At 43.1% G+C, this 15,351-nt stretch overlaps 2 protein-coding genes across 2 annotated transcripts in view; one reads left to right on the plus strand and one right to left on the minus strand.

Moving 5' to 3' along the window:
- Nucleotides 1–1,022: 1,022 nt before the first annotated feature.
- kcnmb3 (potassium calcium-activated channel subfamily M regulatory beta subunit 3) lies at nucleotides 1,023–3,534 on the minus strand. Its single transcript, XM_080474447.1, has 3 exons — nucleotides 2,568–3,534; nucleotides 2,157–2,328; nucleotides 1,023–1,616 (listed from the first exon to the last, which is right to left on the minus strand). The coding sequence occupies exons 1-3, from the start codon at nucleotides 2,828–2,830 to the stop codon at nucleotides 1,245–1,247; spliced, it is 807 nt and encodes a 268-aa protein (XP_080330573.1). The 5' UTR covers nucleotides 2,831–3,534; the 3' UTR covers nucleotides 1,023–1,244.
- A 1,174-nt stretch (nucleotides 3,535–4,708) lies between these two features.
- The window catches only part of mfsd8l2 (major facilitator superfamily domain containing 8-like 2), a 10,903-nt gene continuing 260 nt past the window's right edge, over nucleotides 4,709–15,351 (plus strand). The window contains exons 1-11 of the mRNA XM_080461565.1: nucleotides 4,709–5,003; nucleotides 5,147–5,332; nucleotides 6,805–6,867; nucleotides 6,962–7,081; nucleotides 7,313–7,392; nucleotides 7,851–8,133; nucleotides 10,416–10,489; nucleotides 11,130–11,343; nucleotides 12,361–12,483; nucleotides 12,669–12,799; nucleotides 14,782–15,351. The exon at nucleotides 14,782–15,351 is cut by the window's right edge and continues 260 nt beyond it. Of these exons, the coding sequence (XP_080317691.1) occupies nucleotides 4,928–5,003; nucleotides 5,147–5,332; nucleotides 6,805–6,867; nucleotides 6,962–7,081; nucleotides 7,313–7,392; nucleotides 7,851–8,133; nucleotides 10,416–10,489; nucleotides 11,130–11,343; nucleotides 12,361–12,483; nucleotides 12,669–12,799; nucleotides 14,782–14,862 (1,431 nt within the window). The 5' untranslated portion in view covers nucleotides 4,709–4,927 and the 3' untranslated portion in view covers nucleotides 14,863–15,351. The remainder of the gene's footprint in view (nucleotides 5,004–5,146; nucleotides 5,333–6,804; nucleotides 6,868–6,961; nucleotides 7,082–7,312; nucleotides 7,393–7,850; nucleotides 8,134–10,415; nucleotides 10,490–11,129; nucleotides 11,344–12,360; nucleotides 12,484–12,668; nucleotides 12,800–14,781) is intronic.

Below are 15,351 nucleotides of genomic sequence, written 5' to 3' on the forward strand. Positions count from 1 at the left end.
GTGAGATAAGGGAGCTGTTTCTTAAGACTTTTTCTTTGCAATTAGGAAGTGGCTGTTAACGGAGACGTGGAGGTCAGATTTGAGGTGAAAGACCAAGACAACGGCTCAAGAGAAAAGCTCATCTGAGATGTTGGACTGCAGCAAAACCTCCAGGAGGATCAAGAGGCAGTTCTAGTCTGCAGCAGCCCCTGCACTTAAACCCTAACCTTAATAGAAAACCCTCATCGGCCTCCTTAACACAAAATCCAGAATCAGGCAATTGTGCATTAACATTTAAATCTTTGGATGTAAATTCCATAGAGAAGAATTTCTCTCCAAACATTCAGAACGGGGGTGGATGGATCATGCGTTGGACTTGTCTTGCGGCCAGTGGGTATGCGGAATATTTCACTGGTGAAGGCAACAATATATTTCAACAATTTATGGACAGAAACATCAAGCTGAAGATAAACAAGTGTTTTTTTTTTTTTTGTTTTTTTTTTACAAAACCTCCATCTAACAGCACTGTTAAGAGCCAAAAATATAAAAGGAACAATGTCATCATAGAAAGTTTTGGGACATCACGCCATTTCAAGCTGATTGGTTATTCACAGTTTGCATCCTGCTGCTTTTTCCACCTTTTAGCCTCGGAAAGCAACAGAAACAAATGACACAAATTGATGAACCGCCATATGGATAACCTTTGGTTTTATGTCATTTTACATTTGAATCCATCACTATTGTAGTAGCTTACAACAAAAGCAATAAAAAGATGACTTGTAGCGCACTAAACAGAAGTATAAAACTAACAGGTTTGCTATATGAGTGTTAACCAAACTTAGGAGACAGCCACAGCCACTGATATATCAAGAGTAAAGCCATGAGAAGGATTCATAAACAAGTTATTCAAAATGTAAGCTGCTTTTGAGAACAAATCTTTTAAAAAACCCACAGTGGACCTCATTTTCAGTAACACGCAGCAGACACAGTGGGAGGGCTACTGGTCAGTTTGGTCAGTGTTAAACAGGGCAAGAAAAAGGATTAATCCAGTCAGTCTCATGATGAATTTTATTGTTTGACATTTTCCGGATTTCTTCCTGCCATTCAAAACCTCTCACCAAGACACTGTATGGCACTTAATCTTAAAATGAAGACAAAAATGTAGATCATTTCAGTTATTTTGACATTCTGCACTGATCCAGCTTTGGCTCACTTTAATTACAAGTTAGTAGTTCAGAAGCGTTTTGGCATATTGCAGCATAATGTTAGGAGGAAGACTGCATGCTGGACCTCCGGAGGAGCCTGTATAGTTTACCCTGAGTGTACCTTGAAGCCGGCCGGCCCCCTGCCAGAGCCTCACTGCTCACCTCAGCTGACAGATGGGCCAAGCACTGAGTGAGCTTCACCAGTCCCACCAGCAGAGCCCCGCCGCCCAGCATCAGGCAGGGCCACAGCAGAGCAAACAGGGTCCTCCTCAAAGTGTACTTCCTGTTCAGGATGGCATGGCTCGGGTGCCTGGTCTGGTCCATGAGACACGAGGACGAGGTTCCCAGCAGACTGTCCAAGCTGTTTTTCACTTCCTGGACTTCATCGTGGAGCGCCTTGCTGTCCATTTGACATTTTGGTATGTAGAAACACTAGAAGAGAAGAGATGGGGTTCAAGTGTATTTTTTATCAAGTGACCTGCTTGTTACAGTCGGCAGCACTGATTGCAATCAGCAAGACAAGCTGCAGAAGGGCTCTTCTTTTTATCCTTTGTTTTTTTTTTCCTTCAGCTCTCTGTCTGGATCAGGGAATAGTGTCTCGCCTCAATTTGCTGCACTCTTTCCTCCCAAATCTTTTTTTTTTTTTTTTATGCAATTGCTCTGAATAGAGCACAAGTACAGCAGGACAGCATCTCCTAATAATATCTCCACTGGCTTATTCACATGGGCAATTACAAAAGTGGTGCTTTTCCACGCTATCAGCTATTTCAGTACAGTTATTTGCTTCCATCACTCTCCCTCAAGGTTTTCTCAAGTCTTTGTTTACCTGACTGATAAAATGCTGAATATTCTAATTCCTGGAGATAAAAACCAACTGCCGAAGGAACGAGTGTTTGTGGAATTTCTACAGAAAAAGTCTGCTCCTTTGCAGGTGACTCCTGAAATCTGGGAACTGCAGTTATAAATCCATACCTCAGTGGCATGGAGGACTGACTCCTCGTCAACGTGGAGAAGAGCTCCCTGATTGGTGCGGGTGAGGTTAACCGTGACCGTGAGGCACGGCACGGTGCTCACACCTCTGCAGTCCACCCACTCCTCCGGGACGTGGGTCTGCTGCAGCACACAGCGAGCCTCCTCCCAGTTACTGGAAGACAAGCACCAGGGAAGGTTCACAGAGGCCTGACCAAAGCCTCCAGCACACAAAGTCACACCAGAAAAGCTCTAATTTAGAGCAAATATGGGAAAGGCTGTCAGGGAGCCCAGAGGATGAATCCTGATAACTTTTGTGATCCACTAACTTTTGGAGCAGGAGCATCATCTAATCTGAATCAAACAAGTTTACAACTGTGACTCATCACATCACCAGAAAGGCCTTTAGGGTACCTGTTGACAAAAGGTTTCACCGTCGTGATGCCGACCACAAAGAACATGAGCACAGAGAAGGCCATCATGGTGAAACCCAGCAGGATGGCCCGGTCCTCCCCGACACTGGACACTGGGACCTGGGTTCGAGCGCCGTGCCCCCCGCGTCCATCACCTCCCCGGCTCCACTCGTGCTCGTGCTGCACAGCTGCATGAACAAGCTCCCTGTGTCTCTCATGCACACGTACAAACACACACACAAAAGATACCACTTTTATCTTCATGCACAAGTGTGAATACTTTCACCAAACAATGTGGGTTTTATGAACAATTGCACATTTCTAGTTACTGTTTGTTAAGAAATAAACTGTGAAGATGTTTGATTTTTAGGAAGAAAAACCATCATTAAGGACCCAAATAAAGAGTTGAAGGTGTTTGAAGTTCAAGTTAGCATGAAGGTTTTGTTTTCATGACGTTTATTTGCACAATCCTGCCATTATCTGCAGATTAACATCATATTGTAAAACTGTCAGTTCATATAGGTTCGTGGGCATATGGATGATTTCATCCTTTACAATAATACCCCGAATTGAAACATCAGGGTTGTTTGATTCCTGCAAAAGCAAAGAAGACACAATAGTTCCCACAGACATTCACTACTAAATGACTATGTTCAGAACTCAGCTCCCAGAGTGTAAAGGCCTCTAATGAGCAGTCTCTTTCCTCCACACTGAACTTGCTGCAGGTTGTTTTTTTTGTCTTACTGCCTTGCCTAGTCTATCACCCGCCCGCTCTTACCGTGTCTGCCGCCGGCGAGCACCATGCAGGTTGATGTTAATGGGGATGCTGAATGACCTCCGGGGGGTAGCTGTGTTCAAGAACATGCCCACTCCTTTATCAGCCCAACGTATGTATATCCACCTAACAAGCTCCTTTCTATCTAGAAGTCAACCACTGATCATATCTCATCCTCGACACTCTCAGCAGTGACTGGCTGACTGGACCAGATCACAGTTTATTCACCAGGGAACCTCCTGTTGTTTACCAAGGCTCAAAGGTGAGTGCAACAACACCTTCCACCCTCGTGTGAGTTTCTATAGAAACCACTACCAGGTAAAGCAGGTAGGATGCTAATGGCCTCTCGGTGGGTTCGACTGCAGCTGTTTGTCATGGAAAAGCTGAGCCGGATGAATCCCTTCTTGATTATTGACCTTTTTCTGCAGAATCAAACAACAGAGTGACACACACACACACACACACACACACACACACACACACACACACACACACACACACACACACACACACACACACACACACACACACACGCTTACAAGCTCTGACTCCTGACATTTGCCATTACCTCAGAATGTACAGGTATTGGGTGATCATATGAACAGAAGATGTTGAACAAGTTTGTGTGTGTTACTCAAACAATCAAAGGGTCTTGTATTATTCATGGCTTGCTGAAAAAAAACATATGGAGGTATTAACTTGGTGACAGTTCTGTTTACTATAACAAGCCCAAGGCTAGGAACGCTACAGCAGCTTGGAAATGCTGCAGCCACTCAACAAAACAGACAGCAATGTCACGCCTAATGTAATCTGCACCCAATACAGTAGTTTGTTAATTTGAATATGTTTGTTCATTACATGGCCTGGTGTTAAAGCTCAGTAATTCTGGAAATGTTATTGTTTATCTGATATTTTTTTATTGTCTGTTTTTGTGAGTGTAGCTGTATGTTTTATTTTATTTTATTTTTTTTTTTTTGTGAACTGGCCAATTCATGCCTCTCCCACTTTATTTTTGTAGCAACATCTAAGTTTTTCATATATATAACCTATGAGGGCAGATAGGCTTGGCCACTCAGGATTGTGGGAGAATGAAGTGCTTTTGATGAAACTGAAGAAAACAAGATTAAAAATGTATAAAGCTCGGGGTACTTTATCTCACCTGGTAACTTGAGACGTTGCCTTGACCATGAGCCTCGCAGCGTGGAGCTGCTCTGTGGACGTGACTCAAACTGAATTTTCTCTTTAACATAAATGCCTGATGGACTCGGAAAGCCGCAATCATTTCAGATTAGAGTTTATTGTTTTGACTGCTGATTTGATGCATTCAGTCCTGCGTTTCTCTCTTGGCCTGCACTGCATCCTTCCTCCGATAGGAGAAGTTTTGCATCAGCTTTCTTGTCTAGCTCTAAGAAGTTCTACAATGACTTTGAGCAATGCTTCGAGGAGATTCCTTTGATTATCCCGGCCGGCAGCAGTAAGTGGACACACGGTGTCTCCTGTTATCTGATTATGCCTCTGAGCAACATTTCAGAACAACGCCAGCAGGCAGAGGTCGGAGTATAAAAGCCAGCGAGTGAAGAAGCATCATGGATAATCACCAAAAGAGGAATCTAACTTTTCTCACCATTGGACTAATATTCATGCTGAGTGGCATAGAGTACGGTAAGTTCATCATGACAGCTTTGGAGACAAGACTGGGAATAAAATATGGGCTTGGCATTTCTGGCTGTGAGCACACGTCACACGCAATACAGCATCTGATTTCATTTCCATATATTTGAGTACTTTTTCCTTTGCATCCCCAGCTGTCATTCTGCCAACAATATGGAGATATCTGCAGATTTTGGAGGCCCCTCCATATTTCCTGGGTTTGGGTCTGTCTGCCTTCAGTCTCAGCGGGCTGCTCACGGGACCCCTGTTTGGATTCTGGTCAGACAGAAGCAAAACTACAAAGTCCATCATCCTTTTCTCCAACCTTTTTGAGATCTTTGGTGAGTGGTCACACCAAGCCCCCCCCCCCCCCCCCCCCCCCCCCAAAAAAAGCCCCCAGCCTCAAGAATTCAGCCTGTGTGTTCAGCTGCTATGTAAAACTCTCCAACTCCTATTTGTGCAGAGTTGGAAGTCTTTCACTCATTTGTTTCCCACAGTAAATTATGTGGGGAATTCCATGCAGACAACTAATAGTGTGTGGGATGGCAAGCCTAAAAAAACTAGGTCCCATGATATTCCTCCCATTTAGCAGCCATTTAAACATGCTTTTTGTCTCTACTGTCTGCACAATGGTAGTTTCCAGAGTGTGTCTTTGAATTTGTACCCTGTTTTGAGTCAGATTTTTGGGATGTGATGCAGATTGCAGTGCTCCAAAGCAACTCCAGCAGACCAGAGGGGCTAATTCTCCATTCCACTGGTGGGGGCAATAAACAGAAACATTTTCTCAAGAGCAGTTCCTAAAGGGGAGCCAAAGTGCTGCCAAATGTACTATTGGACTAAATGTATAGAGAAAACCTTTATTACTACTATAAACGCAGTGGATAATTGATGAATAGCTTGGGTTGTACCGTCGTGTGCAAACAAGTATTAACAGTAGCGATGATGACAGTGATGTGGGCTCCTCGCAGTATGAGAGGAGCAACACTCATTAACTAAAATAAAGCCATTATATGACTAATTAGGTTCAGCTTGCTTGGAGTAGCAGACCTCTTGGGTTTTGATTTCAATGTATATCAGCAAAAGAATGCTTTCCTGAAAGAAAGTCACAAAGAAACTCATTTTACTGACCAGAATATTCGTTTAGTTGCAAAATCGTAAGCAATACAAGATAGATAGATAGATAGATAGAGAGATAGATAGATAGATAGATAGATAGATAGATAGATAGATAGATAGATAGATAGATAGATTAAATTGCGAGGTAAAAATACAGATATAATCTGGTTCTGAATTCTGCACAGTGTACAGTGGCAGAAGTGAAAAAAAAAAAAATGCCAGATACATCAACTTAAGTTTCAAATTAACCTCTGCAAAGCAGCTACTTACTAAAGGTCAGCTGCCACTGACCCGGTGCAAAAAGCTTCACAGACACTCTGCCATGGTTGTATTTATGGTAGGTAATTTACCATATTGCTGTTACTACAGTGAGATAGAGTTTTCTAAAGAGAAAAAATAATGTTAGTGATCACATTCAGCACGTTTACATGCATTTGTCTGCTAAATCCTATGGCATTAACTTCTAAAATTCTTCATCCAAAAGTGTTGACGTGCCCGTGTCGTGCATGTTTATCACGTCAACGGAAAACATTTGCAAAAGCTTACTTGTTTTAACGAAAAAGCCCAGAGCAGGCTTCAGCTAAGTCAGATTTGTAAGTAAATAGTTGCATGATTTTTTGATGTTACTCTCTACAAGTCGGGGATTTTCGTTAGTTGGAAAGGTTTTATGGCTCACCTGGGTTTTTTTCCCCCTCAGGCAACTTCATGTATTTCATCGGATATTCAAAGTGGCTGTTGCTGAGCAGCCGGCTTGTAGCAGGTGAAATGCACCTTAACACACCCATAAAGCTAGAGCTGCACTGTACAGTGTGTAAGTGAATGTTGTCAAGGTGTGACAGATGTTTTCCTCCCAGGTGTTGGGGCAGGAGCGGGCTCCTCTATCTTTGGGTTCCTGACACGCAGCACACGGCCAGAGGAGCGCGCCGGTATCTTTGCCGCCATCATGGCCTGTCGACAGGTCGGCCTTCTTGTGGGTGAGTTTCTCCTCTTCCACTCCCAGCATTGGTATAGGTGTCATTTCATTTCAACTCTAGCTGCTCTGTCTTTGGAGAAAGATGAGAGGATTTTCTTTTTTTGTGATGTCTTCTTTCAGTTCCAGCTGTTAGGATAAAAATATATGAAATAGTATCTCTGCAGCATAGGCTCCAGTCTCCACACACCTTCCATTTATCTCATCTTTAAAAGACTTCCTCCTGTCTCTCCAGGGCCAGCATTCAACCTGTTCCTGCGGCTGTGTGATTTCAGACTGGGACCCTTTGTTGTGAACAAGTATACGTCTCCTGGGGTACCAGCATCCATATAATCAGTAATCTAAGGCCCTCTGAAAGACTCATGAATACAGAAACAACCTTCTGAAATTGTCGCTCTACATTCTGCACTCACGTGTGTTTTTTTTCTTCTTTGTTCTTCTCCGAATAAGAAGAATACAAAACACCTGCAGTGATACTCAGGCCCGTAACAACCTGTATCGATCTATTTCTATCTCATGAGTATGCCTGAATAAAACACCTGTAGCACGGATGTAGCTTAAAGGAGATATAACAAAGCTCTCCTATGCCTGCTTCTGTTTTTCCACATAATTTGACACTGAACGTCTCTCTTTATTTCCCTGTGCCAGGTTACTCCTCCGTAAATGAGAAACTTCACATCTCCTGACAGCCTCCTTGGTTTCTGATGCTGAAAACAGTTTTTCTCTGGCGTGTATGAAATATTTAAAGACTCTTGTGTTGTCCATCTCCTCAGATTTTCATGTGCCTCTTGTGGGTGCTGCTCCAGTTTGTGGTCTTGGCTATGTACTGGGACGTACTGCCCATCAGCACGGAGGGGGCGGCTGTCATGATGGAGATGAAACAGGGGGAGGAGGAGGAGGAGGAGGAGGAGGTGCCGCTGATGGGGTCTGCCGATGAGGAGCCAGTGCACACCTACAACGCAGTCAACTCTGGCCAATTGGAGACTTCTGCCTCATCAGAGCTGCAGTCCATCCATGGCGTCTCGAACCCCTTCAAACACTTCAGTGCTAGCAAAGGTGAGGGAGCAAGTTTGACTGCCTGTCCAGAGCAATGACTGTCAGCTCTCCTCTGCCTCATTTGTGGGGTTCAGGTAGGAAGAGGTGTCACCGCCAATGCACATGTTTCCTATCTGCTCTATTGATTTCCTCGCACACACACACACACACACACACACACACACACACACACACACACACACACACACACACACACACACACACACACACACACACACACACACACACACACACACACACACACACACACACACACACAGTTACGCTCAGTTTCCCTTCTCCAGGTCTCTCTGAGGAATTCTTTTGCAGTGTGTCAGATCAGATTCCTATTGTATTGATTGGACATGGGTGTGTGTGTCTGTGTGTGTGGTTCATGTCAGTGTGTGTATGTATATACGTGATGTCAGGTGTCCTTTTGGATTCATGTCACAGGAAGTTTACACGGGACATGAGCAGCGACTGCATGCTGCTATTGATTGTGTTTTTTTTTCCTGTACTTTGGTGGTGTCTGCTTGTGTGTGGATGCATGTGTGTTAAACCTTCACATCGATCCTTTCACTCTTTGAAGATGGAGCAAAAGGGATGGATAGCAGACTTCCTCTTTTATTGACTGCCGTGCTGTGGTTGACTTGTGGAAGAAATGAAGACAGAATTGGTCATGTGGTCAACATTCGTATCATCGATTCCTTTTTGTTCTGAGAAGAATCTACAACACCAGGAACTCAGCAGAAGTGAAGGATGTTTGCTCCTGCACATACAGTCGGAGTGTCGGTTATGCCGCTACAGTGTGTCTGGTGCTCGCTCCCTTGAATTATTGATCTCTCCTGACTTTTTGCGCATCAGCGAGGAACCTTTGAAAATCAGGCAGATCTTTCGTCTTCTTTCATCAGGCTCTTTTTATTCTTGGAAGGGATCATAAAGCCAAAACAACACAAATCAAATCTAAGTGAATTTTTGCTTTTGAAGCAACAAAGCATCAGCCTGTTTCTGACCCCTCTCTCACATCATCCTCATTACTGAATCACAATCTTTACCACCCAATATATCCATTTGTCTTTTGAACCACTCAATCCAAACAGGGCGACACTTTTGGGAAATCATGCCTCTCTTTAACTTTCTTCAGCCTGTCACAAGTCATGAGGCATCTCAAGCGGTTTTCCAGGATAACTGTGAGATGTTATCATTCCAGTTGGGCCGACGCCATCCTCTGGGTCTTCTCATTTATTTTGCTTGCTGGATTTACAGCAGAAGGCAGCAGCAGGCATCCTAAACCCAAAATGCCTCGGCTGGCGATTTTCACTGCAGAGGAGATGCAGTTCTATTACTGAACTCTTCACACAAGCTACAAGAGTCAGGCCACAGCACTATCTGTACGATCTTATTCATCCAGTCATTGCCCAGAATTCATGACCACAGGTGAAGGAAGGGATGTAACCGACCCGTAAACAGAGAGATAATGGAAACCTTCAGCTGGGCTGATAGGATTGGTTCCCGAGGAACGTGATGTATGAAACTCTGACTGCTTGAATCAATGATTCTCAGATTGTTATGGGTCCACTCCTGCTCCAAAGAGAAAATACTCAACTTGACTGTTTTTTTCCTTTTATGATTTATCATCATCCAGCATAGCAATACCAAAACAATGTAGTCCCATTGAATTAGTAATGATTGATCTGTAAACAACTTTTGCACACTCCAAAAGACTGCTTGGTGCGTATTGTTCACTGCGTAAATACACACAGTGGGACACAAACATAAAGCTATGTACATCACAGTATAAACACCAAACAGAGAAAATTGAACCATTGAAGATCACAGGATGCAATATCAAGTCATTTCTCCAGCCATTTGGCTTGTACATCAAAATTTAGCAGCAAGCCCGGCTCTTTTTTTTTTTTTTTCCATAAGGGAGTTTTTGTTCCAGGAAAAGCCATTCTCAAAATTTGGACTTTATTAAAAATATATTTTTCTTTTGTTATCGTGCTTGGGACATAACAAAGGAGGAAGAACTTGCTGTAATCTCCTGAAAAAGAAATAAGCAGGTGATTGGAGTAGAGGATCAACATGACCGACCAGCCGGGATTAGTCATGCTCGCCTTCTTCAGGCTTAAGATTGTTACTGGATAGTCCAAGTTGACTTTTTTTCTTGTTCGAACTTCTTTATCTCAACCTAACCTGCCAATTGAAGCTTTCTCTTTGATGGTGCCAGTTCAGCCTGTTTTATGATTTGCACTTTGGTTTCTCTGGTTTGCAGTATATCTCTGTGTCTTTCTCCCGTGCAGAGTTCATGAGAGAAGAGGTGGTTGTTCTCCTCACGGCTCAATTCATCACTCTCTTCAATCAGACAGCGCTGGAGGTGAGAGCAGCTACCGTTGAGATCCATCAGCCAGAGTTTCCAAAGATTTTTCACAATGTCACACTATTTTACTCAGGGTTTCATCCACACTGAATCAATCTGAGCTTTGCCCAGAGAGGCCTGTGCTTTGAGAAAATAATCAAGTCTCGCTTAACGCTCGGGGGGAAACTGATTTAAGATGTATGCATAATACTGCACAACAAAATCTAAACTTTGTTTTGTCCCTCACACTAAAATACATTACCACAAAATACCTTTCATGCTGGATTCATATGGAGACATTGTATATAGAATATATTTATGAAGCCTCTTGTGCCAATTGTGACAACATTCGACTTCTGTGTCTATTTGTCAAAACGTGTAAAGTGTTTAACAAAATCTTAATCTGTAATCAACCTATATGTATTTAACATGAAAAATAAAGAGGCCATCTTTCTCCTTGTTCCATTCTGTAACGTATTAACCCCTTTGTGCTTGCTTTGATTAAAAAAAGAAGCTAATCTTTAAAATGTAAACTGACTGAAGCTTTGGAAAGACTTAAAATGTGTTTGCTCTAATTAGATTCTCCTCCTTCACCTCTCATTGAACAAGTTTGTCCGACTCAATGACCTTGTGCACATCTTTTTTAAAAACTCCCCAGACTATGGTGACGCCTATGACGCAGCGCTACTTCAGCTTTGGCGAGCTGGGCAACAGCCTGATGTACAGCCTGTGTGGGGTGGAGGTCATCCTGGGCTTCTTCTTCGTGCGCTGGCTGAGCAGGAAGGTGGCGGACCGCGCTGTGTTGGCTACAGGCCTGGTCATCTGTTGCACCGCCTGTATCTGGTGCCTTGTCTTCCTCTGCAACCCCCGAGGTGTTAACCTGCTGATGAAAACACACACACACACGCACACACGCACACACGCACACACACACACACACACACACACACACACACACACACACACACACACTGAAATACACATGCGCAGATACACACACGCTAAAAAAGCTTCATTCACCGAGCCAAATCCCCTCTGCCACCGGTGTTGGTGAGCAGTGCACAGAGAAGCCATATTGGGTTACACACTGGCTGAATTGAATATGCTCTGTAAATGATAGCGTTCAGGCTCTGGTAGGCCAGCAGGAGATCATACAGGCAAACCGGATCCTGTATGTTCATGTTGGCCCGCGTCTGTTGCAGCTTGTCACATTTATCGCTCTGATTACAAGTGACAGGTGCTGGAGCTGGGTAGTGCCTGAGTACATATAAAAGGATTATAGTAATCTAATTAGACAAAAATGCTATTTGTTAAAGCATAGCTTGTATTTGTTTGCTATTTGTTACAGCTACAGTTAAAACGACCAAACAAAGACTTAAGCCTTGAAAAACAGACACCTGGGGATAATTATTTTGTTTTTACCTGGACCACTATGAAACATGTCTGACTGGTGGAATTGCAGTTCGATCATAAGATTATAGACTTTCAGCTCATGCAGGAGCCTCCAACAATTCGAGTGGGCACAAATTCACACAAACATGTGCATGATGCAAAGCAGCAGAGAACAAAAAGCGAGTGGATGCCAGCTTGGCAGTGGTTTCATTTTGAGACAGAGCTATCTCTGATTTTGCCAGCCCATTTGTGTGAGAAACTTAACAACCAATGCAAGAGGGGCTGATGACTGAATCTTGGTCTGTCACACTCCATCTTTATTGCTTTGTATGAAAATAATCAGATGTTGTAACTGGGGGACTTATTGAATATCTGTATGTAGTTTCTGGAGGTTAATTGTTGATTGCAGTAATTGTTTAATGACACATTTCATATAATTTGGTGGCAAAGCATTGTAATTCAGCAGCACCATGATATTATCTTTCCACCCTTGCCAGGTGGTTATGGATGGGAGCTGTCGGCCTTCATCATCGGGGTGTTTCTGCAGCTGCTGGGGCTTCCCTTCGTGGCTGTGTCTCAGGTGTCTCTCTTCTCCAAAGTCACTGCTGAAAAAACACAAGGTTGGCTCCTTTTACCTTGGCACTGTTTGCACCGCTCAACATGTTAAAACAACAGATTGCAGCTCGGCGTATGTTATGCACGGGGAAAAAAAAGAAAGAAAGAAAAGAAGTAGACATACTGCACTTTAAAGCCATATTTGAATGTTTACTGATGAAAGTAATAACCTTTTAATTCTTACCAAAAGGCTTCAGCCAAGGTGTCAGACGCTCAGTCGGGGGCCTGGCCACCATCTTGGGTCCTCTGTGGGCTGGAGGACTGACCAATAATTTGTACATAATGCTGGGTATGATGCTGGCTCTCCTTGTGATGATCACAGTAAGTAGTACGATCTGTTCAAATTGTGCACAACAGATTGGCTATAAGGCGAATTAAAGGGATATCTTCATACTTTGGATTAAAAATTAGAAAGACCTCGCTAGTTCTGTGTGATCACTGGAGAAAATACAAAAAACATTATCTTCAAGAGACACTGTCACAGATCGTGTTTCCATTCCAAGTGCATGGCAGGAAGGACAAAATAAACTTTCTGGTAGTGGATTATTGCTGCTGCTCATTCACCTGATACCTCTCTCTTTTGATTCTTCGCTATGTCCAGATAGATTCCAGCATGGACTGCAGTTCTCCTCTTCAGTCTGAACCGAAAAATACTCAGCGAATGACTGAATTCACTGTAATACCATGCAATCCGAATACTCCACAAAGCTGCTCCACTTTGTCCTTCCAGCAGGTAGTGTGGTGAAGCTTTAAGGGCTCAACCGGGAGAATATTTTGCCCACAGCACGCCTCAAAACCCGAAACCTGTTTTAACCTTGGTCCTTGTCCGACGCTCCAACAAACCACGACTGAGCCTTTAAATGGGGTTCAAATATTTACTGCGCAGACATGAATCAATCTCCACATCTGTGGACAGGCGACAAACTGAAAGGAAACAAGCATCGAATCGACTCTATGAAGCAGATTCAAGGCATTTTGAACCTGAGATCAAACATACGGTGTGCCCCTATGGGCAAGACAGTTTTAGCTTTGGCTTGGCAAAGTGTAAAACTGACCAAGAAAACCTTCATCATTTTTGTTTTTCCTGATAGAAGTAATTTCTGTTTGTAATTTATCAACTGTAGATCGCTCTGCTTTAGGAAGAGCAATGGACATAATGCAACACAGCTGAACTGAGATGGGTGCCAACTTTTTGCCTGTGAATTAGATTGAGCTTATAGTGTGGAAACATTCACACTCTGGGCTGCAGAAACTGTGCGCCACAAGGAGAGACAGAGGAGAAACATCAGCCTGAAAAAAAAAGGTTTTGACAGTGATCTGTCTGGTGCAATAAAATTAAAATAGAAAAATGTTGTTTCTGGACATTTTATGAAAGATTTCCACCATAGATATTGTTAAAATGACAATGTTGATATTGTACTTACTTTTCTTGATAAATGTGATTTGTTTAGGCTCTGTGAAAAGATATTTGACTAAATGTAGACATATTGTGATTATTCACAGTTATCAACACATGTATGAACCAAAGCTACTGCCCTGCTATTAGGAGCATGTTGGGGTTCAGTGTTTTGTTCAGCGATTCATGCACGTTAAGATGACTGAACCACAAACGTTTGGATTAGATGACAGCCTGCTATGTCACCTGAAACACATCCACCTTTTGATCAGTGAAACGGTGAGCGGGTGAAGCTTCAGTGCCCCCTGACGTCGATTTCCTCAAATCTTACTGGACATCGGTCTTCCATCAAATGTTCCCTCGTTGGGAGCTGGAATGATGGTGAAGGGAAAGTGCTGTCTAACACTACGGTCCAGAACCTCTGACTGGCGATCTGATCATTTTTGAATGTGACAGCATACGATTTGTATTATTAAGATGGTCAGTCAGAAAATCTTTGCATTGATATGTAGTGACCCTTACCTCAAAGAGAACAACTCAAACCAAACCAAACCAAATGCCAGTAAAATGTCCCCACCAGCCCCACACAGCCCCTGGGTGCCCTATTTGCAGTGTTAATATTTCAAGACTTCCACTTAATCTGTCACCTCTCTGTTGGTGAGGTGCCGGAACTAACATCACCGAAGTAATAATAAATATGTTTCTGTCTTACACCCTTCTCAGTTTGAAGCTACTCAACATTCAGTCTTAAGAAAACAGTTTCTTTTTCTCCACCTAATGTGGAAAACAGTAGCCACAGGGTGTTCTCGCCAGTAAAATCCTTAACTCAGCATGTCTTTGATAGTCTCCGCTTATTACTCGGTGCTCTCTATTCTCTCAAGCCATATCACACTCTACATTTTTGCAGGTTATGACGGCGCTGTCCTACGAGCGGCTGACTGAGCCCAGGGCTGTGGAGAGCGCGCAGAGCTCCGACAGTGGAGGATAGAGCTGCAGGCCATCTGAAGAGGAGAGAGGCTGAAGACGGACGGAGGGAATGCCCTTCACTCCTGAGAGGATCAATACAGGTTTACTGCAGAGGAAAGTGTATGTGTTGAATAAAAATGCTTAAAAGTGGACCTCAGAAGCTTAACACAGAGGTGATAACATCTCAGGAAAAAAAATAAATAAAAAATGCTTCAGCTTTTTACAGTCTCAATCAGATTTCATTAAAAGCCTCAATACAGGCACATCACAATCAAACTATTAATTATACTTTACACAAGGGGGCACCATTGCTCTCATATTGAATATTCAGAGGCATAATTGAAGATGAAAGCCATTATTTTTAAACTGAACTATTTATATTCTCCTGTGTTGATAAGAAAAGGAATAAGAGCGCAGGTTTCCATGTGACCCATGTACCAAAAAGTTTGTTTCTTGTGCCGACTCTTTCTTCTTCGGAAAAGAAAGAAAATCTCTGTGAAAGTGAAAAAGT

The sequence above is a fragment of the Lipophrys pholis genome (assembly GCF_963383615.2).
Source record: "Lipophrys pholis genome assembly, chromosome: 1".
In the NCBI taxonomy this organism is placed as follows: Eukaryota; Metazoa; Chordata; class Actinopteri; order Blenniiformes; family Blenniidae; genus Lipophrys; species Lipophrys pholis.